Consider the following 27,721-nt stretch of genomic DNA (forward strand, 5'->3'; position numbering starts at 1 on the left):
CACCTTGGTTCCCGAGGGCTCAAGGGCCCCCTAGACACACCTACATGGGGAGCTGACGGGCTCGCTGTCAATTTTCACTGTGGGTCACACTGCACCCAGCACAGTGCCTCTTCAAGCAAATAATTTCCGAGGAGTACAAGAATAGGGCGATCCTTCTGGCTTTCTGGTCATTTTACATGGTAATCGCAGGCACTCAGGGGCCCTGTGGGAGCCGTTCTGGATTACTCTCTTTCCAGAAGGAAAACCAAGACAGCAAACAGCTCACTCGAGACGTGGGGGACTGAGGGCTTGGGACCTGAAAGCAGCCTCTCTCCCAATCCAGCAGCTGCAGGGCGTTGCCGGGGCAACAGAAGGCTGTCTGACAGGATCTGACGATTTAACTCTTACTCTGCACAAACACAAAAGTGAGAACAATTTAACAGATGTTCTTGCTTCCGACAATTCACACGACAGAGAGAAGCTTCTGACGCATCTGGTCGGGGCCAAGTCAAGGCACTTCCCATTTGCAGGTGGTGCTGTCTCACACCCCATAGATGGAGGCCGCCTGCTTTCCTGGGAACCAAGACTGATTTCAGTATCTCCAAGAACTAGGCGTCCTCCAGGAAGCCAAGCTTGCCTTCCAGCCCAGGGGACTGAGGGGTCTGAGCTGGGAGCCTTTTCAAGTACAGCAATGCCAAGAGGTCTACAGCGGGGGCTCTCAAGCTTCAGAGTGCACCAGTATTACCTGGAGGAGAGGGTTGCCAAGCTACAGATGGGAGGGGTTTCTGGACCCCATCCCCAGAGTTTCAAATTCAGTGGGGCCCGACAATCTGCATTTTTAACAAGCTCCCAAAGGACGCTGCTGGTCCAGAGACCACCTTTGAGATGCTGGTCTGTACGACCTGGCCACTCAGGGCACCATTCTGTGCCAGCAGGTTGGGCATTGGCCAGGCATTTGTCAGGCATTCAAGTTCTCAGGCCCTGCTCTCAGACCTTTGGAAGAGCATCTTTGGGGGCAGGGTCAGGAATCTGGGTTTGAGCTCACCCTCCAGGAAATTCTGATGCTCTTTGACATTTCAGAGGGGCTTCCCTGGTGGCTCAGTAGTAAAGAACCTGCTTGCCATTGCAGGAGACATGAGATACGGGTTCAGTGCCTGGGTCAGAAAGATCCCCTGGAGGATGGCATGGCAACCCACTCCAGTATTCTTGCCTGGAGAATCCCATCGACAGGGGAGCCTGGCGGGCTACAGTCCATAGGGCCGCAAAGAGTCAAACACAACCGAGAGACTAACACACACGCTTACCACACACACATACAACTTAAAAAAAAACAAACTATGCCAAGAGTCACACTCTGTAAGTCCCTAGGGAAAGCCTGGTAAATCTCTGGGCGGAATCTGCCTAAGTTCTTGCACATGGAGTTTGCAGCAGTTAATTTGGTCATTCAGTAGTAGCTTTGCTCTTTCTCATTCCTTGAGAATGTACCTGATAGACGAGGCTTCAGGTTTGATTCTTCCAGGTCAGGAGGGTATTACTGCACATTATGCAGAAGGGTTCCTTGAGAACACATATCACAGGAGCAGAAACCAAATTAACAGGAACTGATGGACCACCCATTCTGAAAGAATGAACTTGATCCATGTTCTAAGCTAAGAATTTACAGTAACCCAATGCTAACCGCCATGGGCGTCCCAATGTCTCGGTGACCATCAGCAAGTGTAAGAAAACCACGGTGGCAGAGTAAGACACTACAGTGACCATTCCTCCCAGGACAGGCATGGAAATGTCCACTGCCCAGAAAGCCTGTGAAGCATCCCCTACATTCTAATCCGTGCCTGCCGGGCTCCACACTGCGAACAGAAGAAGGAGTGATATTACCTAAGCCTCAATGTACCAGACTTTCCACACACTCTCTCCTTCAATCTTCCCAATTGCCCTCTGAAACCTGCTTTATCCCCACTTCACAGATGAAAAAACTGAGGCCCAGGGAGAGCAGAAGGCTGCTGGTAATTCTTGAGCACCACTTTGCATTGGTATCATGAACAGGTGCTTTCCAAACAGGCTTTGCTTTTGGGGGATATTACTATCATTCCTTCCCCCCCGCCCCCACCACAAATAGGAAATTGAAGCTCAGAGAGGTGAGGCTATTTGCTTAAGGTCACATAGCAAAAGATTGATAAAGCCAAATTGGAAAATATATCTTTCTAACTGCCCAGTGATGCCTCCCTTTGTGTCCCCGTTGCCTCTGTGAGATGGTGGGGCAGAAGAGAGGAGCAGATACTTCAGAAGGCACCGGCAGCTAGCTGGGGCTCTGTGGATGCCAGCAGACTCTGACATCTTAGTCTTAAGAGAACAGCGTGCTGTATATTTCTAGCTTTAACAAATAAACCAAGAATTAGAGTGAAACATGTCTCCTTAGGCGCATGGAGGACATTCTACTGATAGAAAGATGGATGGACAGACAGGACAGTCACCCAGTGGGACCACTGCTGCCTGATTCTTTCCTGTGTTTCTCTTCAAAATAGCACTTTGGCAGCACAGCATGGGACCACCAGTTTGGCAGAGGTAGATCTCCCAGGAGAGGTCAGAGTTCCCCTCTTTGGCCCTAAACCTGGACCACAGGCCCTGCCAGACTCTGGTCTTGGGGAAGCCCCAGCCACATCCTGGGCTCTGGCCTTGGCAGGAAAAAAATTATTTCTTATTTCACTCCCACCCCCAGCTTTGGTGGGGGAGAGGTGCCAGGTGAATAGCTGGATTGCCACCTAGGGTGTCTGGAAAACAGTCTCACTTTCATCATCATTCCCACTTCTCCATCTTACCAGGAAATGTCACCTTCACGAGATTCTATTTCCTCTCCAAGAGCTGCTTCCCTAGAAAAAGGCTCCATCTGTACCAAGCAACAGAGGAAAGAGCACAGAAATTGATGTCAGTACATCAGGGTCCGTGAGGGGAAGGGAGATGGTGCTTGTCCCCCAAAATTTATATGCTGAAGCCCTAGCCCCTTGCTGTTGTTCAGTAGCTAAGTTGTGTCTGATTCTTTGCAACCCCATGGATGCCAGGCTTCCCTGTCCTTCAAACTCACCATCTCCCAGAGTTTGCTCAAACACACGTCCATTGAGTCAGTGATGCCATACAACCATCTCATCCTTGGCCACCCCCTTCTCCTCTTGCCCTTAATCTTTCCCAGCATCAAGGTCTTTCCAATGAATCAGCTCTTTGCATCAGGTGGCCAAAGTATGGGAGCTTCAGCATCAGTCCTTCCAATGAATATTCAGGGTTGACTTCCTTTAGGATTGACTGGTTTGATCTTCTTGTTGTCTAAGGGACTCTCAAGAGTCTTCTCTAGCACCATAGTTCAAAAGCATCAATTATTCAGCGAACAGCTTTCTTTCATGGTCCCAATGCGATGGTATTAAAAGGTGGGGCCTTTGAGAGGTGATTAGGTCAACATGAGGTCATGAGGCTGGGGTCCTCATGATGCAATTAGCACCCTTAAAAGAGAGGAAGAGAGCTCTCTTTCCTTCCATGAACACACTGGAAGGGCTATGTGGAGGCACACCAAGAAGACGGCTGCCTGCAAGCCGGGAAGTGAGCCCTCACTGGGAACCCAATCAGCTGGCGCCTTGATCTTGAACATCCCAGCTCCCAGAACTGGGACAACTAAATCTCTGTTGCTTAAAACACCCAGTCTGTGGTTTTCTGTTACAGCAGCCTGAGCTAAGACAGACGGGCCGTTATAGTTTACTGTGTACCAGAGTCTCCGCTGAGAGGAGGACAGAATCCTGGAGATGTGTGGTGGTGACAGCACAGAAGGTTAAGGGACTCAATGCCACAGAACAACGTGTGGTTAAGACAGCAAATTTTACGTCGGCTTTGCCGCAGCTTACAAGATAAACGTTTTAAAAGAATACTTGGGCTCAAAACTCACGCTAGGCTGGGGGGCAGCCTAGCGTCTCTGAGCCTCAGTTTCTTCCTCTGTCAAGAGGCCCCACGATGCCTGACCTCAGCAAGGCTCCCTCAGGTAGGGCAACAGCTACAGGGTACAGGAAAGAACTCGCAGCCATGCACCGGCAAAGAGTCCCTGGGCGGTCCCCACAGAGTGCTGTGGAGGGGGCATGGCTGACGCAACCCCACACAACCTCACGAAGAAGTCACAGACCAACCTGCTTCCCTGAGCAGGAAGAGGACAGTGGTGTCAGCTGCCCAGGAAAGAAAGCAGCTCTGGCAGATCCCCCAGTTCTTGGAAAAGTGACATTCAGATAAAGCTACACTGACAAGCAGATACAAGCAGCAACATATCCCCACCCTTCATGGCCTGAGTGGGCAGGACCCAGAGCTCTCCCCCTGGGGAATGAGCTATGTAGGAAAGGCATTTAACCTCCATGACTGGGCTAGGATCAGATGCTTCCCTGGTGGCTCAGGTAGTAAAGAATCTGCCTGCAATGCAGGAGACCCAGGTTTGATCCCTGGGTCTGGAAGATCCCCTGGTAAAACGAATGGCAACCCACCCTAGTAGTCTTACCTGGAGAATCCCATGGATGGAGGAAGCTGGCAGACTATAGCCCATGGGGTCGCAAAGAGTCGGACATGACTGAGCAACTAACACACATCAGAACACATGACAGGCCCTCAGCTCTGGACAGCTTATTTCGGCAGCTGATAGTGATATAGGTGATGACCGAAAACATAGATTTTGGAGCAGACACTGTCACCTCCAACTCTCCAACTTCCAGAGTTTTGCTCTCCTGATTCCACATCTGAAACCTAAATGGCCCACTGACTCAAGCCTGCTTCCCATTCCATTAGAGGGAGTGATGGAGATGAAGGGGATTGGTCCCTTGTTCCCGTGCACCACCTGGGTCCCCAGGGATGTCCAGGGATGCCTACCCCTCCCCACACCACCACTTAAGCCATAACTTGCCTCAATTCAGAACAGATTTATAGGAGAGAACAGATTTACTGCCCGATATGCATATTTAATGACCTTCAAAGATAGTTCATAAATACACCATGCAATTTATTGACATTTAATGTTATGCATTAATTAATAATTTTTTAAACCATCCAACATTTGCCAATTTGAAAAACTTAATATGACATTCAATAACTCTTGTCAAAACTTAATAAATTTCCATGGATTTATACATCCTGGGGAATATACACCATCTAAAACAAATTAAATAATGCATGTGATATGGTGGGGGGGGCAGTGCAGAACAATTTATTAGAGCTTAATTTAATAGGAAATAGGAGTATTTTATGAGGTTCTTCTTAGAAACTCTTGTGCATTCTCTTCCAAAGGCAGAGAGTGGCACATAGGCAGCCTGCTCACCATGGCCATGCCAGCTGCAGTGATAGCCTCTGACCCAAACACAGGAGGAAACGAGCTGCTCTTGCCCTGCCTGCCCAGATCTGTCCTGGGCCCCCTCTCTTCCCTGCATTGCTTCTTGGCTTTGACAAAGGCATTTATCCTGTGTCTCCATGGATACACCCACATCCACAGGCTGCTGGGGCTTCTCCACCCCAATCAGTGCCTGCGGCTCAGTGCGGCTGTGAGGCACTGGGCACCAGCCACCCTCCCTGGCCCCAGAGGTGGCTAGACAACTCTCCCCTGACCCTCCAAGGGCTGACGCACAGCCTTGTCCTGCCACTTCCTGCCTAGGAAATCAGCTGGCTCCCGTGGCTGTAGGAGCTTCCCAGGTGGTTCAGTGGTAAAGAATCTGCCTGCCAATGCAGGAGACGCAGGAGATGTGGGTTCTATCCCTGAGTCAGGAAGATCCCCTGGAGGAGGAAATGGCAACCCACTCTAGTATTTTTGCCTGGAAAATTCCATGGACAGAGGAGCCTGGTGGGCTACAGTTCATGGGGTCACAAAAGAGTCAGGCGTGACTAAGCATGCATCCACGTGGCCTCCTAAACATCTCCTGGCCACCTTCCCAGTGACAACTCTAAGTGACCCCATAAGAAGATTCCCTCTAGGCAAATTTCTCTGCTGCCATGACCAGCCCTGGCTATACCTCCCACTGCCACACCCAGCCGGCTGACCTTCCTCCTGCCTGGAATTCCCACCATTCCCCTCCTCCTATTCAAGTCCTCCCTGAGTATCAGGATCTAGCCCCATATTCAACCTTCTCCTTGAAGCCTCTCTGAATCCCCAGCTGAATAAGAGCTAGTCCTCCCCTGAGGTCTCTGGGGGTCTCATGGCATGTCTAACCACCTCTCTTCCCACTCTCTCGAGCCAGGAAGGGCATCAGGAAGGACTGAGGCCCATTCACCCTGTCCCCCAACCCCTGCGGGGCCCAGTGGGGCTCAATATGCATTTGCTGAAGTAACACATAAAGAAAACCAATGAATGCTCCTTTGTATCTGCAGAAAAAGGAAGCAAGTTCCAGAGTCCTGGTGGCTCTGGGCACATTCAGCCCCAGCCAGCAGAAGGCAGCCAGCATGTCCCAGGTTCCTGGGCAGCCCTGTCTGGAATCCGCCAGGGAGATGAGGCAGCAGCATCACCACGTCAGACCCAATCCCTCTGACATTTCCTCTCCTGCCAGCCACGTCCTGTGCAAAGACTCCTGTCTCTCTAGCCACCTTGAGACTGGAGGGACTAGAATCAGGGAAACTTCTGGGGAGCAGTAGGAACCTCTAAGTTGTTGCAGCAAAAAGGATCCCAAAAGTACGTTAATAGGGGAAAATGCCAGATACATGCAGATATTTTTTCAAGTTTAAATTCCTACCCCATCTCCCCCCAAACCCTTTGTCATCTGCTACCGTTCATCCACTGTCAGGGAGGCCCAGGTAAAAGGATGAATGAGCAGAGAGGAAGCCACAGCTCATGCACAAACATGGAGACAGACCTGTGTGCTCATGGATGTGGGTCTGACTGCACACAGGATGTAAATCACTTTTCTGAGAGTGAAATCATTAAGAGCTCCCACAACAGGATTCAATGGATCATGGGGAAAAGCAAGAGAGTTCCAGAAGAACATCTACTTCTGCTTCACTGACTACGCTAAAGCCTTTGACTGTGGATCACAACAAACTATGGAAAAGGCTTAAAGAGATGAGAGTACCAGACCACCTTACCTGCCTCCTAAGAAACATAAATGTGGGTCAAGAAGCAACAGTGAAACAGGCATGGAACAACTGACTGGTCCCAAATTGGGAAAGGAATATGACAAGGCTATATATTGTAACCCTGCTTATTTAACTTGTATACAGAATGCTGCTGCTACTGCTGCTAAGTCGCTTCAGTCATGTCCGACTCTGTGCGACCCCATAGACGGCAGCCCACCAGGCTCCCCCATCCCTGGGATTCTCCAGGCAAGAACACTGGAGTGGGTTGCCATTTCCTTCTCCAATGCATGAAAGTGAAAAGTGAAAGTGAAGTTGCTCAGTCGTGTCTGACCCTCAGCGACTCCATGGACTTCAGCCTTCCAGGCTCCTTTGTCCACGGGATTTTCCAGGCAAGAGTACTGGAGTGGGGTGCCATTGCCTTCTCCGTCTATGCAGAATACATCATGTGAAATGCCAGATGGATGAATCACAAGCTGGAATCAAGATTTCTTGGAGAAATAGCAATAATCTCAGATATGCAGATGATACCACTGTAATGGCAGAAAGTGAAGAGGAACTAAGAGACCCTTAATGGTGAACGAGGAGCGTTGAAAAGCTGGCTTAAAACTCAGTTCAAAAAACTAAGATCATGGCTTCTGGTCCCATCACTTCATGGCAAATAAAAGGGGAAAAAGTGGAAATAGTGACAGATTTTCTTTTCTTGGGCTCCAAAATCACTGCAGACAGTGACTGCAGCTATGAAATTAAAAGATGTTTGCTCCTTGTTTCCTGAAGGAACCTAGACAGTATATTAAACTAGACAGTATATTAAACCTAGACAGTATATTAAAAAGCAGAGACTTCACTTTGGTGACAAAGGTCCACAGAGTTAAAGCTACGGTTTTTCCAGTAATCATGTTTGGATATGAGAGTTGGACCATAAAGAAGGCTGAGTGCCAAAGAATCGATGCTTTCAAATTGTGGTGCCAGAGAAGACACTTGAGAGTTCCTTGGACTGAAAAGAGATCAAACCAGTAATCCTAAATGGACTGAAGGAGATCAAACCAGTGAATCCTAAATGGACTGAAAGGAGATCAAACCAGTCAATCCTAAAGGAAATCAACCCTGAATATTCATTGGAAGGATTGATGCTGAAGTTGAAACTCCAATACTTTAGCCACCTGATGCGAAGAGGAAACTCATTGGAAAAGATCCTGATGCTGGGAAAGATTGAGGGCAGGAGGAGAAGGGAGTGGCAGAGAAACAGATGGTTAGATAGCATCACGACTCAATGGACATGAAACTGAGAGAAAGGGAGATAGTGGGGGACAGAGGAGCCTGGCGTGCTGCAGTGCATGGGGTCGAAGAGTTGGACATGACTTAGCAACTGAACAACAACAGCAGGATCGATTCCACCCATTGTCCATGTGGTTTTGGATCCGTGGCAGTGGGCATGGGGTACTCTGAACTAAAGCACCTCACAGAACCAGGAGGCACAGGAGAGACGGACCAACCAAGTAGAGAAGACATTTCCAAGACAGAGCCAGCAAGCCCCAGTGACAGATCAGACGTGAGGGTGAGGACAAGGCTTGGGGAAGGGATGAAGGGGTTTCAGGAAGTGCCCAGGTCCTGCTGAGCTTCACTGTCAGAGGGATGGGACAGAAGTAGTTTAAGAACAAAAGAGAGTCTACCATCTCTAAACCGTGAAATCTGCACATGTCAACTCAACTCTTTATGACATCCCTCCAACCAACTCTCTTTCAAGGGCAAATGGCGGAGGGTAAAATGAATACGTGGCAACAAAGCAAAGATAAATAAAAGACACAGGGAGAATCGCAGTCTCCCTTTGATTTTTCCCAGTTGAAAATCACTGCCAAGAGAGCAGGTGAACTGTTTACTCTTACAAGACAAGGAGTCTGGGGAGATGCCCTTTGTGTCCCGGTTTCTCTAAGAGGCCTTCGTACGATGAATGCGAAAGTGACAGGGACACCTGCTAGCCAGGTGCAGCCCCACCTGGAGAAACAGGACACGCGGTGCTTCTTATGAGTGACCCCTCCTTCTACTCTGCTGCTCCAGGACTCAATTTGCGGGCCACGAACCTGTGTTTGATCCACCCCCGAGGCCAAGAATGAGTTCTAGTGGCTGTGTTGCGACAAAGAGGAAAACACGGAAAATGTTCTCTTGGCTGTCCAGGTAGTGTTGAGGGAAAGGCCACAGCCCAGGAGAGATCCTTCCAGGGTCAGCTTCATGAGCTTATAAGGAAGGATTTGGGTGCAAGTGTAGGAAAGAATCAGCAACTGCTTTGTGGCTGGAATTAGAGGGCCTGGCATTTCTCTTGTGGCTCAGCTGTAAAGAATCCGCCTGCAATGTGGGAGACCTGGATTCGATCCCTAGGTTGGGGAGATCCCCTGGGGAAGGGAACGGCTACCCACTCCAGTATTCTGGCCGGGAGAATTCCATGGACTGTATAGTCCATGGGGTCGCAAAGAGTCAGACACGACTGAGTGACTCACTTTCATTTCTCTGAACCTCCACATGCTGTGATCTTCACTTGCAGATGCTGAAGTGGCTGAAGGAGAGTGGAGTTTGGTACAAACACCAGAAGGTATTGGGGATGGGGAATGACCCATAGACAAGCTGGGAAAAGACCCCCTGGGGAGGGTTGGCACCACTGGGATCCCATCTCTGCTCCTTTCTCACTGTGTAACTTTGGGCAAATCATTTAACTTCCCTGTTTTCTAATTTGTACAACAAGGGTACTTGCCAGTTACCTTAGAGGTTCATAAGAATCAGATGAAAGAATATATATGAATTATGTCCTGCAACTTATAAATAATATCATACAAATGTAAGCTCTGAGGTAGATCTGGAGAAGAAAACTAAGTAATAAAATAAACCTAAGGAAAGTAAAAGCAGAATTAATTCAATAAAAAATTAATTAATCAACATTTTATTAAAAAAAAATTTTTTTTTTACCACATCATATGGCTTGTGGGATCTTAGTTCCCAGGCCCTGAACAGTGAAAGTGGGGAGTCCTAACCACTGGACCATCAGGGAAGTTCCTCAATGATTTTTTAAATGAGTTGATATATAAATTTAAGAGCTGTTTCTTTGAGAAAAAGTAAAATAAACTGCTGTCTATCACGATCAAGGAAAGAAGGGAAGAAAGCAAAATGCACAAGATAAGAAATGAGGTGAAGAAACAATGACTTAGCTGCTCCATGCTGCACAGCTAAACCTGCAATCCCGAATGAAATGAACTATTTTATAGACATGTACAAATTACCAAAACCAATCTTTAGAAAGATATAAGTAAAGAAAATAATGATCATAGAAAAAAGTTGTTAGAGAGTTGAACCCACTAAAAAAAACTGAGCCCAATTAGTTTAACAGAAAATTCTATTTAATCCTGAAGAAATAGACAACTGCCATGCAATTTAAACTATTCTGGAGCACAGAAAAAGAAGGAAAGCTTACAAAATTTTTTATAAAACCAGTAAAACACTGGCAACAAAACCTAAAGAACAATGACATAAATTAAAACTATAGACCAACCTTACTTAGAAATAGTATTGCAAACTCAAATAAGATATTAGCAAACAGAATCCATCAGGACAGTAAAAGACATATCTCAGACAAACAAGTTATGTATCCTGCAACCATAGGAATATGTTAAGAAGTCTACTACCAAATGGATCAAAATGGATCAAAAGAGAAAAATCATATGATCATCGCCATAGATACTGAAAAAACACTTTATAAAATTCAACAACCATTCTCAATCAAAACAAAACTCTTGCTTTCATCTTAAAATACAATAAAATACTTAACTTGTATACATGATGACACATATACACCTCCCTCAACTCAAAAGGCTGTATCATGCTTATTTGGGAAACATTCGAAGTATCACAAGAATGCTTTGAAATGCCAAGAAATACAAACTTTTAGCATTGGTCTGAAGGTACCAGTGAACTCAAATTAGAGACAGAGAAAGAAAAAAATATAAAAACTAGAAAGAAGAAGGTAAAATTATTATTATTTTCAGGTGAAAACTCCAGAGAATTAAATGATAAGTAAAGGAATCCAACTGGGTTGTTAAGTACAGAATTAATAAGCAGCAGTCATAAGAATAAGAATAAGAATCAGATGAAAGAATATATATGAATTATGTCCTGCAACTTATAAATAATATCATACAAATGTAAGCTCTGAGGTAGATCTGCTTATTAATAAAGTTATCAAGAGAAGGCATTGGCACCCCACTCCAGTAGTCTTGCCTGGAAAATCCCATGGACAGAGGAGCCTGGTAGGCTGCAGTCCATGGGGTCGTGAAGAGTCGGACACGACTGAGCAACTTCATTTTCACTTTTCACTTTGATGCATTGGAGAAGGAAATGGCAACCCACTCCAGTGTTCTTGCCTGGAGAATCCCAGGGACGGGGGAGCCTGGTGGGCTGCCGTCTATGGGGTCGCACAGAGTCGGGCATGACTGAAGCGGCTTGGCAGCAGTAGCAGCAGCAATCAGCTTTCCAAATGAAAAGAACCAGTGAGCGAAAGTGCTGTATAATAGTAACACAAAAGCTAAAATACACAGAGATATGCTCACTGGGAAATGCGTATGAAGAAAAGATTAAAACTCGACTATGACTTAAACAAATGGAAAGGCATCCTGTGTTCTTGCACAGGAAGTTCCAACATCGCAAAGATTTAAAATTCTCCCTAAGTCAATCTGTAAATTTCACTTGACTCCAATAAAAACACTAATGGATATTTGTTTAACTAGATGAGCAGGCTCTCAAATTCACATGGAAAAATAAATAAGAATACTTAGGAAATTTATGGAAAAACAGGAGTAATAGCAGACTACTAATAAATGATTAAAAAAAAACATTACAGGGGACTTCCCTGGCAGTCCAACAGTTAAGACTTCATCATTCAATGCAGGAGGTGTGGGTTCTGGTCTGGGGAGCCAAAATCTCATATGCCTTGTGGCCAAAAAGCCAAAAACATTTTTTTAAAAATAGAAGCAATGCTGTAACAAATTCAAAAAAAGACTTTAAAAATGATTCCATCAAAAAAAATTTTAATTACAAACCTATATAATATTAATAGTTAAAACAGTGCAGCCTGACAAATAAGGTACAGTCAGATCTATTGAATAGAAAGGCCAGAAACAGACTGAAAAGCGACATTTATTTCGAGTCAGTTGGGGACAGGGAGGGATTATCAGTAAGTGATGATCACACAGATCTTTGCGTGTTAAGTAGCTTCAGTCGTGTCTGACTCTTTGCGACCCTATGGACCATAGCCGTCAGGCTCCTCTGTCCATGGGGATTCTCCAGGCGAGATTGGGAGTGGGTTGTCATGCCCTCTTCCAGGAGATCTTTCCCACTCAGGGACTGAACCCGTGTCTCCTGTTGCTCTACATTGCAGACAGATTCTTTACCACTGAGCTACCAGGGAAGCCCCACAGAGATCTTTAGAACCCGAGAAAAGTGAAAAGTGGACACTGTTTCACAACATACACCAGGTAAATTTCAAATGGAGCAAATAGTTAAAATGAAATTGTTAGAATTAGGAAATTATTTTATAATTTCATCATTCAGACAGCCTTGCTAAATATGACACTATGCCATGAAATTAAAAGATGCTTACTCCTTGGAAGGACAGTTATGACCAACCTAGATAGCATATTCAAAAGCAGAGACATTACTTTGCCAACAAAGGTCCATCTAATCAAGGCTATGGTTTTTCCAGTGGTCATGTATGGATGTGAGAGTTGGACTGTGAAGAAAGCTGAGTGCTGAAGAATTGATGCTTTTGAACTGTGGTGTTGGAGAAGACTCTTGAGAGTCCCTTGGACTGCGGGGAGATCCAACCACTCCATTCTAAAGGAGATCATCCCTGGGTGTCCTTTGGAAGGAATGATGCTAAAGCTGAAACTCCAGTATTTGGCCACATCATGCGAAGAGTTGACTCATTGGAAAAGACTGATGTTGGGAGGGATTCGGGGCAGGAGGAAAAGGGGACGACAGAGGATGAGATGGCTGGATGGCATCACTGACTCGATGGACATGAGTTTGAGTGAACTCCGGGAGTTGGTGATGGACAGGGAGGCCTGGCGTGCTGCGATTCATGGGGTCGCAAAGAGTCAGACACGACTGAGCGACTGAACTGAATTGAACTGAACTGATGCCCTAATCCCATAAAAAGAATCTACAAATGTGATTTTTAAGTAAATTTTTTCATGAAACAAAATACCATAAAATCAAGACAAATAATCAATTGGGAACAATTTTATAACCCACATTAAAGATAAAAGGACCACTATCATCTTTATATTTCAAGACTGGTATGATGGAGAAGTTTTAAAATAATTTCTTGCTACAAAGAGGTGGCAGAACTCTGATCAGAAGAGGGGGGCTTTTGGGTTTTGAGTAAAAAAAGGAAGTGGAAGGCAGTAGGCCAGTGATCCACAACCGTTTTGGCACCAGGGACCAGTTTCATGGAAGACAGTTTCTCCAGAGACCAGGGAGTGGGGTTTGGATGGTTTGGGGCTGACTCAAGCATGTTAATGTACTGTGTGCTTTATTTCTATTGTTACATCAGCTCCACCTCAGATCATCAGGCATTAGATCCCAGAAGTAGGGGGGCCCCTGCCGTGGACTGCCAACAGTTAAGAGAAAAAACTTTAGGATTAGACACACTTAGGTTTAAATTGCAGCTGTACCACAGATAGGCTGAGTGATCATGGCCATTTTTCCTTTTGAGTTCACTGATCTTCAGTTTTCCTATCTGTAAAGTAAGGATGTACGTGCATGTTAAGTAGCTTCAGTCATGTCCCCCTCTTTGCCATACCATGGACTGTAGCCTGCCAGGCTCCTCTGTCCATGGCACTCTCCAGTCAAGAACACTGGAGGGGGTTCTTGAACACTGAAGAGCCATTTCCTCCTCTAGGGGATCTTCCCGACCCAGGGATCAAACCTGTGTCTGCATTGGCAGGCGGGTTCTTTACCATTAGTGCCACCTAGGAGAAGGCAATGGCACCCCACTCCAGTACTCTTGCCTGGAAAATCCCATGGACGGAGGAGCCTGGTGGGCTGCAGTCCATGGGGTCACTAAGAGTCGGACACGACTGAGCGACTTCACTTTCACTTTTCACTTTCATGCATTGGAGAAGGAAATGGCAACCCACTCCAGTGTTCTTGCCTGGAGAATCCCAGGGACGGGGGAGCCTGGTGGGCTGCCGTCTATGGGGTCACACAGAGTCAGACACGACTGAAGCAACTTAGCAGAAGCAGCAGCAGCAGGAAGCCCCAAAGTAAGGATACTAAGATCTTTTTCACAGGTTTGCTTTAAGGATTAAACAAAATGTATGTGATTGGATTAGCTGAGTGCATGATATATAGCAATCTACAAATAGTACCTATGTATTAAGAAAGTAATGTTTAACCAGCTTCAAATCTTTAAGAAACTCCAAAACATGATAAACACATCTATGTAGAGATGACCAATTAGGTGCCACGATACTGTCTCCTGAAGAGGTACCTTCTGCCCAAGGAATCCAAAATGGCATTGCTGGCTCATCAATTCACTCAGAGTCTCTTAATAATTCATTTGTTAAGAGCAGCAGCAGCATCAACAATTTACAGGTGAGAAAAGAGAAAGCCACCATTCCAGCTGTTCAGGCCCAAAACCTTGGAGTCAGACTTGAATTTTTTCTTTCATATTCACAACCAGTCTATTATTATTTTAGACTTCAAACATATATCCATATTTCAACCACTCCTTACTAGCCCTCATGTGACTATTTTAATCCAATGCCCTTCTCTTTCACCTGGATTATTACCACGCAATAGATCTTCCCTGAAGGAAAAACAGTTGTTACTTATGTCCCCATTGTCTATCCTTCACTGAAATGAGAAGGATCCTGTTAAAATGTAAATCATCTCATCTCTTTAAATGATGGGAGTCATCTGCAGTGACTCCCCATGTCAGTGAGATAAAAATCTAGAGGTCTTACTTCAAAATCCAAAGACCTTACTTCTGCACAGCAAAATAAACCATCAACAAAATGAAAAGGCAACCTACAGAATGAGAGAAAATATTTACAAATACTGTATCTGATAAGGGATTAATATTCAATGTACATAAAGAACCCACACAACAGCAAAACAAAACAAATAATAATATGATTTAAAACTGAGCAGAGGAACTGAATAGACAATTCTAAAAAGAAGATATTCTAGTGCCCACAGGAATATGAAAAGATGCTCAACATCACTGACTCATCAGGCAAATGCAAATCAAAACCGTGATGACCTCTCATACCATACCTGTTAGAATGACTATCATCAAAAAGACAACAAATAACAAGTGCTGGTGAGGATGTGGAGAAAAAGAAGCCATTGTGTACTGTTGGTGGGAGAGTAGATTGGTACAGCCACTATGGAAAAGCAGTGTGGGAGTTTCTCAAAAATTAAAATTAAAAATAGAACTACCATACAGTCCAGTGATCCCACTTCTGGATAGATTGTCTAAAGGAAATGAAATCACTATCTCAAAGAGATATTTGTACCCACCCCATGTGCAACCCACTCCAGTACTCTTGCCTGGCAAATCCCATGGACGGAGGAGCCTGGTGGGCTGCCGTCTATGGGGTTGCACAGAGTCGGACACGACTGAAGCGACTTAGCAGCAGCAGCATGTTCACTGCAGCATTATTCACAATTGCCAAGATATGGAGGCAACCTAAGGGTCCATCAACAAATACATGGAAAACCAAAATGCAGTGACTATATATAAAACACCATATTACACAGCCATGAGATAAAAGAAAATTTTACCATTTGTGACAATGTGGATAGAGCTTGACGGCGTAATGTTAAGTGAAATAAGCCAGTGTTGTTGTTCACTCGCCGAGTCATGTCTGACTCTTTGCAACCCCATGGACTGCATCATGCCAGGCCTCCCTATCCCTCACCATTTCCCGGAGTTTGTCCAAGTTCAAGTCTAGTGCGTCGGTGATACCATCCAGCCATCTCATCCTCTGACGCCTCTTCTCCTCTTGCCCTCAGTCTTTCCCAGCAGCAGGGACATGTGCAGTGAGTCGGCTGTTTGCATTGGGTGACCAAAATTTTGGAGTTTCAGCTTCAGCATCAGTCCTTCTAGTACAGAACGACTAGAAATAGGCCAGTACAGAAAGACAAATACTGCGCGATCTCACGTATATGTGTAATCTTAAAAAATTAACGTAGAACTCATAGAAACAGAAAGTAGAATAGGTTGCCAGGGATTAGGGACTGGGAGAAATAGGGCGAAGTTAGAAAAATGGTACAAACTCTCAGCTCGAGATGAATAAGGTCCGAGAATCTAATGTGCAACATGGTGACCAAAGTTTAAAAAAAAAAACCCAAAGTTTGTATTATGGTTCCCAAGGCCCCTCCCCCATGATACCAGCCCGATTTCCTCTCTGACGTCCTCTACCGCCACCCTCCCTTGTCGTCGTCCCCCATCCAGCCTGAACGGCCTCCTTGCTGTCCCTCAAACATTCCCAGTGAGCTTCTGCCCCAGGGTCTTTGAAGGAACCTGCAAGACTCTCTCCCCAGCATCTGTGTGCCCCACTCCTCACTACTCTCAGGTCTTCTTACTCAAGACCCACTTTCTCTGGGTCACGTGTACATGAAGTTAACGATGCTGTCTTCTCTACTTTGGAGTGTATTTAAATTTTTCCATTAAATTATTAGTTAAGTCAGTTTCTTGCTGGAGTTTTCTCTGGCTAGCCCATCTAAAATTTTAGCACTCCCTCCAACTTCACATCTGCATCCCCTGCTTTGATTTTTGTTCCTTGTTACTGACATTTTCTTTATTTATTTATATGTATTATCTGAATATAAGTGCCATGAGACCATGAGTTTTTAACCTGCTTTGTTTGTTATCATCTCTCCATTATTTAGCACAACTCCTGGCACACACACAAAAAGCTGCTCAATAAAGTTTTGCTGAATAAACAAGTAGGTGAATAGACCCAGTCGTTCTCCCTAAGACATCCAGTGATGTGTAGTTGTGTGCTCAGTTGCTCAGTCATGTCTGACTCTTTGAGGCCTCATGGACTGTAGCCCGATAGGCTCCTCTATCCATAGCATTTTCCAAGCAAGAATACTGGAGTGAGTTGCCATTTTTACTCCAGGGGATCTTCTCGACCCAGGGATCGAACCAATGTCTCCTCATCTACTGCACTGGCAGGTGGATTCTTTACCACTAGACCTCCTGGACAGCCCCTAGTGACATTAAATGGTGAATTCATTTTGTTTGGTGAATCCTGGTCTCCTTTGGAACCTTTTGCTTTTTGTGCTTTGGAAATCCCCAGCAGGTCTTACAGACATTATGTAGATCTACAGGTACCACTATCACTTCCAGGAGAGCTGAGAACCCCATTGCCGTGTAAGCATCACCCACAATCTGAAGGAGCAGGACTCTAAGCTCTATTCTACTTCTCCCATCACCTTTCTGCTTTTCCATGCAAGGCGCTCCACAGACCACGGGAGCTCTTGAGGAGCAGACTGTATGGATGTCATTACACATGACATACAAAGGTTAAGGACTCTGGGCCTGTTCTGAGGCCCATCAGTACCTCAGAGCAAGGAGGTGGAGAATGTATCACAGCCATGGAAGCTGGCACCACCTGAGGATGCCAAAGGAAGAAAGAGGTCAGAGAGAGACTGGTCCCAATTCTTCTTCATGAAATAAGCTTGCAAAAGAAAAAAAAAAAAAAAGAGTCATGGCTCTCTGAATTCAAGGTCTATAACCTGCCATAGGCCCTGCTGCGGACGTAAGGTGCAAAGTTACCCTTCTGTCCAGTGATTGGGGAGTGTTTCCCAATGACAAGAAGTCACAGCATTCTAGGTCACTCACAGGAAGAGACAGAGGACACCACCCCAGACATGAAGGACTGACTTGACATTGGCAATGAGATTCAGCCCTGACAGTCACTGAACACCACTGGGAACCAGCTACATTTTTCTGTTGATTCCCTGCAACTACTTGTGCTAAGTATCAAGACATAGACGATGGGGTGCATCTACAGCCTAGTTAATGGGCATGGGCTCTGTGACGGTTATACTATACAGAGAGTGGGGTAATGTCCAGGAGACCTGACATCAAGGTGAGAGCAATCACCTGGAGAACCCAGGAGTTAAACAGAAAGCATGAGTAACTGACGCATCTGCTTAAATTAAGGGCAATAAATAGTGAGATAGCACCAAGGCTGACAGAAAGACTGTACATGGGTGAACGCTTTTCTTATCATTCCCTTGGCTGAACTGTTTGTGATCAAAACAAGACAGCCAGAGGGGTCATTACACAATGACTTACAATTGGATATGAGAGTCAGCTGAAACTCGGCTAAGCCAAAATCTCAAACCATGTGAGACATGAGATCACCAATATCTACATGAGATATAATTCTAAACACCAAATCCATTTCAGTAGTTGAAAGAAGTCATGCTTTCATGAGGGAAGGGAGAGGAGGCTAAAATAATAGCTCTTAATATAGTACAGTGGCTGGAAGAATAGGTTCAATCCTGGCTTTACTATCTGTTGGATAGGTAACATTTAGTAGCTGGATAGGTAACATTTAGTAGTTGCTTGGGGCTTCCCTGGTGGCTCAGAGGGTAAAGAATCTGTCTGCAATGTGACAGACCCCGGTTTGATCCCTGGGTTGGGAAGATCCCCTGGAGCAGTTGCTTAGCCTCTCTAAATTTTAGTCTTAACCACAAATGGGACAATATGTGCACCTCACAGAACCAAAGTTATGAAAATTAATGAGACCACGCATGTAAAACATTTAGAATAGAATCTAGTACTATTATTATTGCTATTGAGAAAGTATTATTGCTATTGAGAAAATATTATTAATAACATTGTAATAATGCAGGGGGAGGCAAAATACACATGTAAATATCCTATCTAGGCTGCAGACTATTAGAAAAAAAAAGTGCTTCCTTATAAATGGGAAGGTGTCTGGAAGAGATTATGTGAGAAATGATCTAGCCAAATCAGTCCCTCCTTCCTGGTATCTTTTCACTAAATTCTCTCTGCTACATGTGATGGCAACAGACAAAATGTTACGATTCTGCCTTGATCAGTAGGTATTTATGTGATCAGATGGTCTGCAGAGAAGATCATGAACTTGGAAATCAGGTTATGGTCACTTTTGTACAATGTGACCTACAGGAGGTTACCATGCTCTCCTAGAAAGCAATGGCATTCCTTTTAAAATTCTGATTGAGATCACGATACTCCTCACCTCACAGAAGAGGCTATAAAAGGGACAGACCCATTTTATATAAAGTTATTTGTGTGTGTGTGTGTGTGTGTGTGTGTGTGTGTGTGTGTGTAAAGTTTTGAAACAGCATGGTATCTGGATGGGCAGTGGTTATACTTGCAGTGATTTTCAATACAGTGTCAGCAAAGAATTGCTCCTGTACAAAGGAGTCTCTATCTGGGGCTTTTAGTGTGGGCTGATGCTGGCTGTGGTTCTGAAAAATCGATTCTGTGCACCCACCTTCCCCACCAAAGCTGTCCTTAGTCACAAGCCAGTATGGTTGGGAGATAGGATATGGAGCAGGATAGTTTACTGCTCTTCTTATACCAATAGTAGCAGGAGTTGCTGTCCATGGTTCTGAAAAGCCTTCTCTGGTCCAAAGAGTTGCTGTCTATGGTCACAACCCACTGTGGCTCAGACTTGTTCTCAGTGTTCAAAGATTTGCTCTAGCTGAAGTTTCCTTCCTCCCTTCCCTTGAGAGTTCTAGTTAGTTCTTCCTTGATCCTCTTGCTAACAGATTAGCCTGGGGGTCATGCTGATTCAGAGGAATCAAAGAAGCCAGTTCTATTTCAGGATTAATTTGGATGTTATCTGAACAAGATGAGTCTATCTTTTCTGGGTCCTCAGGATTGCTACGTGATTTCTCTGGTGGCTCAGCAGTAAAGAATCTGCCTGTCAATTCAGGAGACTCAGGTTCCATCCCTGGGTCGGGAAGATCCCCTGGAGGAGGCATGGCAACCCACTCCAGTTTTCTTGCCTGGAGAATCCCATGGACAGAGGAGCCTGGTGGGCTACAGTTCATGGGGTTCCGAAAGAGTCGGACATGACTTAGCAACTGATCAACAACAAAGAACAGGATTGCTACAGGTCTCAATTAGCAGCAAAACAACACTCAAATCAATATAAAAGCAGCCTCTAGGGGGCCTTCTACACAAAGAATGACCCAGGTTCCAGAAAGGTTCTCTATGGACTTGAATAAGCAGTCAGTGAACCTCTGGACCCAGACCAAGAACCATGGTTTCTAGTCTAAATTTCATTAAAGGCAAAGTCGCAGGATTACTGTCTTCAGTAACTGATCTTCAATATCTATCTCTGTTCACTCAACTTTCTTTCTGCATCCTGTGTAAGACAGAACTTTTTTACTCCTGACCATACATCTAGATTGGAATTGGCTCAAACACTGTTTTTCTCGGTGTGTATATATATGTGTATATGGAAAAGCTTAGCGGAAAAAAATGTGGGAAAGTAGAACTGGGTAATTCCATTCTCCATTTAGATGCTGGCTCCATATTTTAGCTTCCTGCTTATAAACAGGTGGTTAACAACGGATGTCATGAGACAGCCATGTGATGCATACAGCAGGAAGCACAGAACTGGGCAGGAGTCCTACCCACAGGCCTTCACAGTCTAAATATCAAGCTCTGCACTCTTCAGGGAATGGAGAGCTATAAATAGCTGAGTAGTGACATCATCTTCTTCCAGCCTGTTGTTGTTCAGCTATCAATTATACTTTTTAAAGAGCTTACAAAAAAATTAATAGATGGTAGGAAATTCGACAGCATTGTTTAGCCATAAACACACACACACACACACACACACATCCTGCAGGCCAACAGATTTGAGTGGCTACTTATTAGAATAAAAGAGCTTCCCTGATAGCTCAGTTGGTAAAGAATCCACCTGCAATGCAAGAGACCCCAGCTGGATTCCTGGGTCGGGAAGATCCCCTGGAGAAGGGATAGGCTACCCACTCCAGTATTCTGGCCTGGACAATTTCGTGGACTGTATGTATAGTTCATGGGGTCACAAAGAGTCAGACACGGCTGAGCATTTTTCACTTTGTATGCTTATTAGAATAAAAGCTTCATCTAGCCCACTCCTCTGAATGTATGCCGGAGATCTTGAGTCTAACAAACCCCTAATGCCCTCTTCTTGTCTAAAGGGCAGAGTTCTTCTCTCAATAATTCCTTGGCACTGTCTCTAAAAAAGGTCTCTATTTCTTTGAACAGTGAGAAACTTGAAACTTGGGTTCAACTTTGAGTGAGTAGCAGCAGCCTGTGATCCTTTAAAATACATCTGAGACTTCCCTGGTGGTCCAGTGGCTAAGACTCCATGCTCCCAAGGCCAGGGGCCCACGTTTGACCCCTGGTCACAGAACTAGATCCCACAAGCCACAGCTAACAAAAAGAGTCAGTGTGCTGCAATCAAGGCCCTGTGTGTTGTGACAAAGATCCAGCACAGCCAACTAAATAAATAATAAAGTATTTTAAATAACAAATAAATACAATAATATTAAAAAGTAAAATAAATCTGATGTGTTAACGGGAACTCCCACCCCTCTTGTTCCCATCATAAAGTGAGGCCCAGACTGGACATAAGGAGGAAAGACTTGGGGAGGGGAGCCTCTGCTTTCAGTCGACCTTGAACCGATTTCCCGACCTCCTCCATCTTGCTAACCAAGCAGCGACTGTGTATCAAACAAGTCAGCTCTATATCTGGAGAGCAAGCCTCCAAAAGGACAGGTGATGCTGTGACTGTCTCATGGGAGATGGAGGAGGGAGTGGTCCTTAGGGTATATCCTCTACATCCTGGGCAGAGCATCACCAAATAGACACAGGTGACCTCAAGCCCCACTCCACTAAATTCCTGCATGGTGCCACCCTTATGCTGACCTGAAGCCGAAAAGCCCCTTGGAACGTCAGAGAATGTCACCTTTCCCCAGTGACCTTGGATTCTTACATTTCTTAAAAAAAAAAAAAAGAAATGGTGTCTCCCTTATAAGGAGTAAGAGAAGAGGGTAGGCGGGAAATCGAGAAAAGATTCTGTTTAAAAATGTATATGTGCGTGTATCTACATTTATATAAATAGCAACCGAAATGGAACGTGGAGGGGCCCGGGCTATTTTAAGGACGAGCTGCAGTCGTAAAGTAATCTCCTGAGTGATGCTACTTTCTGGCCGCGCGCCCTCGCGTCCAGGCGAGGCGGTGGTGTTTTTTATTCTAGTCACATTGAATGCCTCTTACGAATCCATCCATCTTAATCAGCACCTACCACTCGCGGCATCTCTGCAGTCAGGAAGCAGAGAAGCAGACGGCAGCGGGGCACGGACGGGGTGTGAGGGCAGTGGCGAGAGGTGACGTCAGGAAAGGAAGGAAGGAGAGGAAGGGGGTAGGGCAAAGAGCTGCTGGGGTGGGGAGGAGGTGCAGCCTCCTCCTCCGTGCAGCCACGGAGACCCCTCTGACTCCACCTCTCTCTGTGAAGGGACCCTCCTTGGCAGGTGTGACTCAGCGAGGCGGGGGGCTGAACGGTGAGGCGAGGGGGCAGGGCCTGCGTCTTCAGGGGGCCAGATCGCAAAGCTCTGGCTCAAATAGCAGGTGCCCCTGCAATCAAAGCTCCTGATACACGGGGGTTGGAAGCGGGTGCGGAGGAGGAGAGAGGGCCAGTGGCTGGCCCCTTTATCTTCCCTCTGCTGTCTCCTTCCCAGCCTCGGCCTCATCCCCTGCCTTGCCTGGAGCCCTGCTGTCATAGAGCAGTCCTTTCCCCCAGCCCTCTTGACTCCTGACACATTCGAACGCCCGGCTCCTCCTCTGTGGTCCCTTGGGAGGTTCCCATTGGCGTTTCAATCACCCAAAAGCCAAGTTCTTCCAAAGAGGGTTGAGGGCTCCCCAGTCCACTCGGCCATAGCCACAGAAGCAGTCTCACCTGCACCTCACTCCACACCTGCAACCTCAGCCCACCCACTAGCTGTCAGGCTGGGGTCTGGGGTGAATTCTGAGCTCCGCAAACCCGTGTTCACCCCGTCTGGGTCGGCCCTTATCACATGGCCGTAATTCCACTTCCTATTTCACTTACCGCTGCAGCCAGAAACACTGGAGACTGCGTCCTCCTTGGCTGAGCACCTGAAAGGCCTGCCAGGCCCTGGCTCTGAACTCATCCCCCAGCAGGGAGCTGAGGCCCCTCTAGAAACATCCTCTAGCTGAGGTCCCTCTCGTTGCATCCCTCTGTGATGCAACGTGGGCACCCACCGACATCACCACGCCAGAGGCTCCAGGGAGACCAGCGCCATCGGACTCAAGCCCGGGCTCGTCACACACCTCCAGACGCTGTCCTTTGGAGTGGCTTCACTGCCCTCACGGGGCCAGCTTCTCAGGCCTGGAACCAAAGCGGGTGGCCACATTGCTTCATGGGTGCTTCTAGAGGGACCTCAGCTCCCAGGTGGGGTGTGAGGTCCCAGGCCTTTCAGGTGCCCAGCCAAGGAGCATGCAGTCTCTAGTGTTTCTGGCTGCAGCAGTAAGTGAAATACCGGGCGGGATTTTGGCCATATGACAGAGGCTGATCCAGACTGGGCGAGCACAGGGGGATCACCCCAGTCTCCTGGAATCGTGCTTCCAGGCAGGGCTGGGAAGTCTTGAGAGGTTACATCTGTGTGTGTAACCACATTCACACACCATTTATCATATTACCACAAATCTCACATTGGTTTGGCTCCAAGTATTGGGATCTTTTTGACAACACCTCATCTCTTTGAGTCGGGCACGAATGAGCAACTTCACTTTCACTTTTCACTTTCATGCATTGGAGAAGGAAATGGCAACCCACTCCAGTACTCTTGCCTGGAGAATCCCAGGGACAGAGGAGCCTAGTGGGCTGCTGTCTATGGAGTCGCACAGAGTCGGACACGACTGAAGCAACTTAGCAGCAGCAGCAGCAGCAACATCTCTTTGCTGAACATGGTCAGGTGAGGGCTGAGTGCACGTGATGGATCAATGAAAAATGTGCAGTTCACACTGGCCACATGTCCTCCAGCAAGTCACCCTCTTGGGCCTCAGTTTCCTTATTTACATGACCACAGAGGGTGAACTATATCCACTCGAAAACCCCTTCAGGGCTAAGTTTTGGGAGCCTATGCTACAGATCCACAGAAATCTAAATGTAGAGAGAAATTTTAAAGGAGGCAATGGCTCAAAAATTACATGTTTTCTTTGGTCATCATTATCTGTTAGCAACTTCTCAATCAATGACATTTCTCATGGATACCGACTAAAATATACCTTTGTAACTCACTATGACTCTCTGTTCTATTAAGAGGCTCTTCTGGGGGTGAGTGGATCAACAGGCACACTGTGTTTTATTACATCTGGGCGCCCAAAGCTCCAGACTTCACGTTCCTACGTTGCCAGTGGTTCTGTCCTCTTTTGTCCTCTCCTGACAATATTTTCGGATGGCCTCAGCTAACTTGAGCAAAGGCTTAGAGCAGCTTTTCTATAGACTCTGCTTTTCTCTTTAATGTTCTTCATATATGGCGGAATTTAAGTGTGAAGGAGCAGAGCGTGCCTCTGTTCTGTTGAGAGCAAGAAATAAAATTTTCCCCAATGACAGATTTCCTTTGCAAGTTTCCTCCTTGGAAAAGAATGAAACATGATACCCACCCATCCCTGTTTTCTTAGCTTTTTGTCTCCTGGTGGTGTCAACAGAAGCGTGCATATGTGGTTGTGTAAAGACAGTTCCTGTGCATGAGAAAAGGACTGGCCTTAGGGGAAGGGGAGTGAAATAGGCAAAGTCTTCCTCCACCAACTAGACAGATGTGTACACACACACACACACACACACACACACACACACACACTCACACACACACAAAGGCATCTCTCCAGTTTTTCTCTCAAACTAACTCATCTGTACTGACTTTCATATTTTCTTTTCAAGATTCTTTTAATGCGGACCATTTTTAAAGTCTTTATTGAACTCATTACCACACTGCTTCTGTTTCATGTTTTGGTTTTTTGGCCCCAAGGTATGTGGGATCCTAGCTCCCTGACCAGGGATTGAAACCACAGCCCCTCCACTAGAAGGCAAAGTCTTAACCACGGGGCTGCCAGGGAGGTCCCTCGTATTTTCTATATTCACTTTATTAAACATGACTCCACTCAACAGAAACTTAGGGGCATCCAGTGTATGTCAGGCACCTTGCTTAGTCCTGGGACCGCAACGAAGACAACCATATCAGCTGTAAGCCCCTCAACCCTTGGTGTGTCAGATACTGTTCTAAGCCTTTTACCTGCTTTAGCTCCCTCCATCCTCACCACCTCCCCATGAAGCAGCTACAGGGAGGTCAAGATGATGGAGCACAGATAACCAGAAGCCAGAGAGCTAGTAAACAGAAGAGCCAGGGTGTGAACCCAGAGTCTATGCTCTCAGCCACCTCCGAATATAGCAGACCTTGCTTTCTCCTTCTAGCCGGTGAAATGCCATTTGAAAAAATAATCAGGGGCTTTTCTGGTGGCTCAGTGGTAAAGAATCTGCCTGCCAAAGCAGGACACATAGGTTCGATCCCTGATCCAGGAAGATCTCACATGCGGTGAAACAACTAAACCTGTGCACCACAACTGCTGAGCCTGTGCTCTAGAGCCCGGGAGCCACAACTGCTGAGCCCACGTGCCGCAGCTACCGAAGCCCGAGCACCTAGCTCCCGTGCTCTGCAACAACAGAAGCCACCACAATGGGAAACCTGCACGCCACCACGAGAGACTAGCCCCCGATCTCTGCAACTAGAGAAAAATCCATGCAGCTTTGAAGACCTACTACAGTCAAAAATAAATAAAATTACTAAAAAAAAACTAAGGCACCAAGAATAGAATTTCTTCTTATATAAGAGGAGACCATTCCAGGGGGAGGGGATAGTACATGCAATGGCCTGAGGACATGAACATCTGTAATGGGGCATGAAAATCCTTGAGTGTGGGCCATGGGGTGCTGAGACATTTGCTCAAACATTATGCTGGGTGTGGCTGTGAGGGTGTTTCTGGATGGGATTAGCATCTCAATCAGTAGACAGGAGTAAAGCAGATTGCCCTCCCTAATGTGGGTGGGCTTCACCAATTAGGTGAAGATCTGAATAGGAGAAAAAGGCTGATCTTAGCTGTTCTCCTGGGTTCCCTTACCCTACTGCTCTCCACCCGGGTGCCCTTTCCCAATAAAGCCTCTTGCTTTGTCAGCACATGTGTCTCCTCAGACAATTCATTTCCAAGCGTTAGACAAGAGCCCAGTTTCGGGCCCTGGAAGAGGTCCTCCTTCCTGCAACAAATGGCGACTCTGGTGGGGACTCTTCTTTGCTGAGACTGACATCCTGACCACTCGGGGTACTCAGGGGCCAGCTTGCCTGCCAATGGGCCGGACCCAGCGGCCGAAACTGGGACCCTTTAGTCCCTGGTCTCCTCCTGACTCGGACAACTGGCCAGAGTGCCCCAACTGGTAAGGAACAAGAGACTTTATTGACCTCTCTCCCCTTCCCTCTCTCTTTCCTCTCCTTAACCCTTCCTATCCTTCCCTGTTTTTCTAGTGCCCCGGTCCTGGACGCAGGAATCTGGTAGAAGGGCCCTCAGCCTGAGCTGAGGATTGGAGACTGATCACCTCCTCTCGGCAGAGAACTCAAATTCTGGTTCTGGTCTGGTCTGATTTCTGGTAGGGCCAAGTTCCAGTCCTCCCTTCTCTGGAGGCCCAGGGAAAAGTCCCATAACACCTGGGTATCTGTAGGTGGCAGGAGATATTTGTAAGGCCACCCCTTTCATCCCCACTCTCCCGCCTCCTCCCCCTTCTTCTTTCAACCTGGCTTCCTTTCCTCCCTTGAAATCTTTGATGTTAGTACTTGGATCTGAAGTTCTGTGTCTCTATAGGAGGTTTTCTGAGAGACTGTATTCTTGTATTTAAGGGCTTCCCTGGTGGTGCAGAGGTTAAAGCATCTGCCTGCAATGTGGGAGACCTAGGTTTGATTCCTAGGTCGGGAAGATCCCCTGGAGAAGGAAATGGCAACCCATTCCAGTATTCTTGCCTGGAGAATCCCATGGATGGAGGAGCTTGGTGGGCTACAGTCCACAGGTCTCAAAGAGTCGGACGCGACTGAGTGACTTCACTTTCCCTGAATGAGAGACAATTCTTCCCGCCTGACAGCCTTTGAACTGGGATGATGACTTTTTCCTGCCTTCAGACTCTCACTGAAACATCAGCTCTTCCTGGGTTTTGGGCCTGCTCGCCTTCAGACTCAGACTGGAATTACACAGCAGCTCTCCTGGGTCTCCAGCTTGCCAGCTACAGACCATGGGGGCTCATCAGCCTCCGTGACTGTGTGTGTCATTATTCCTCATAATAAGTATCTCCTTGCCTCTGTCTCTATTTCTATTGGTTCGGTTTCTCTGGAGAATTCTGGTCAAGATGGGTGGGAAGTGCTGTGTGCCTAGTCACTTAGTCATGTCCGACTCTTTGTGACCCCATGGGCTGCAGCCTGCCAGGCTCCTCTGTCCATGGGGATTCTCCAGGCAAGAATATTGGAGTGGGTTGCTGTGCCCTCCCTCAGGGGATCTTCCCAA

At 46.4% G+C, this 27,721-nt stretch overlaps 1 protein-coding gene across 3 annotated transcripts in view; it reads right to left on the reverse strand.

The window, feature by feature from the left end:
- The window catches only part of XKR6 (XK related 6), a 309,158-nt gene that overhangs the window by 77,026 nt on the left and 204,411 nt on the right, over positions 1-27,721 (reverse strand). The window contains exon 2 of one of the 3 annotated variants that reach the window (XM_086414221.1): positions 2,799-2,866. The exons of the other annotated variants lie outside the window; for them this stretch is intronic. Coding sequence (XP_086270347.1) covers positions 2,799-2,866 — 68 coding nt within the window. The remainder of the gene's footprint in view (positions 1-2,798; positions 2,867-27,721) is intronic. 3 annotated transcript variants of the gene reach the window in all.

Source organism: Bos grunniens, chromosome 8, assembly GCF_055505025.1.
Source record: "Bos grunniens cultivar Pamir isolate PY7600 chromosome 8, Bosgru_T2T1.0, whole genome shotgun sequence".
Taxonomy (NCBI): Eukaryota; Metazoa; Chordata; class Mammalia; order Artiodactyla; family Bovidae; genus Bos; species Bos grunniens.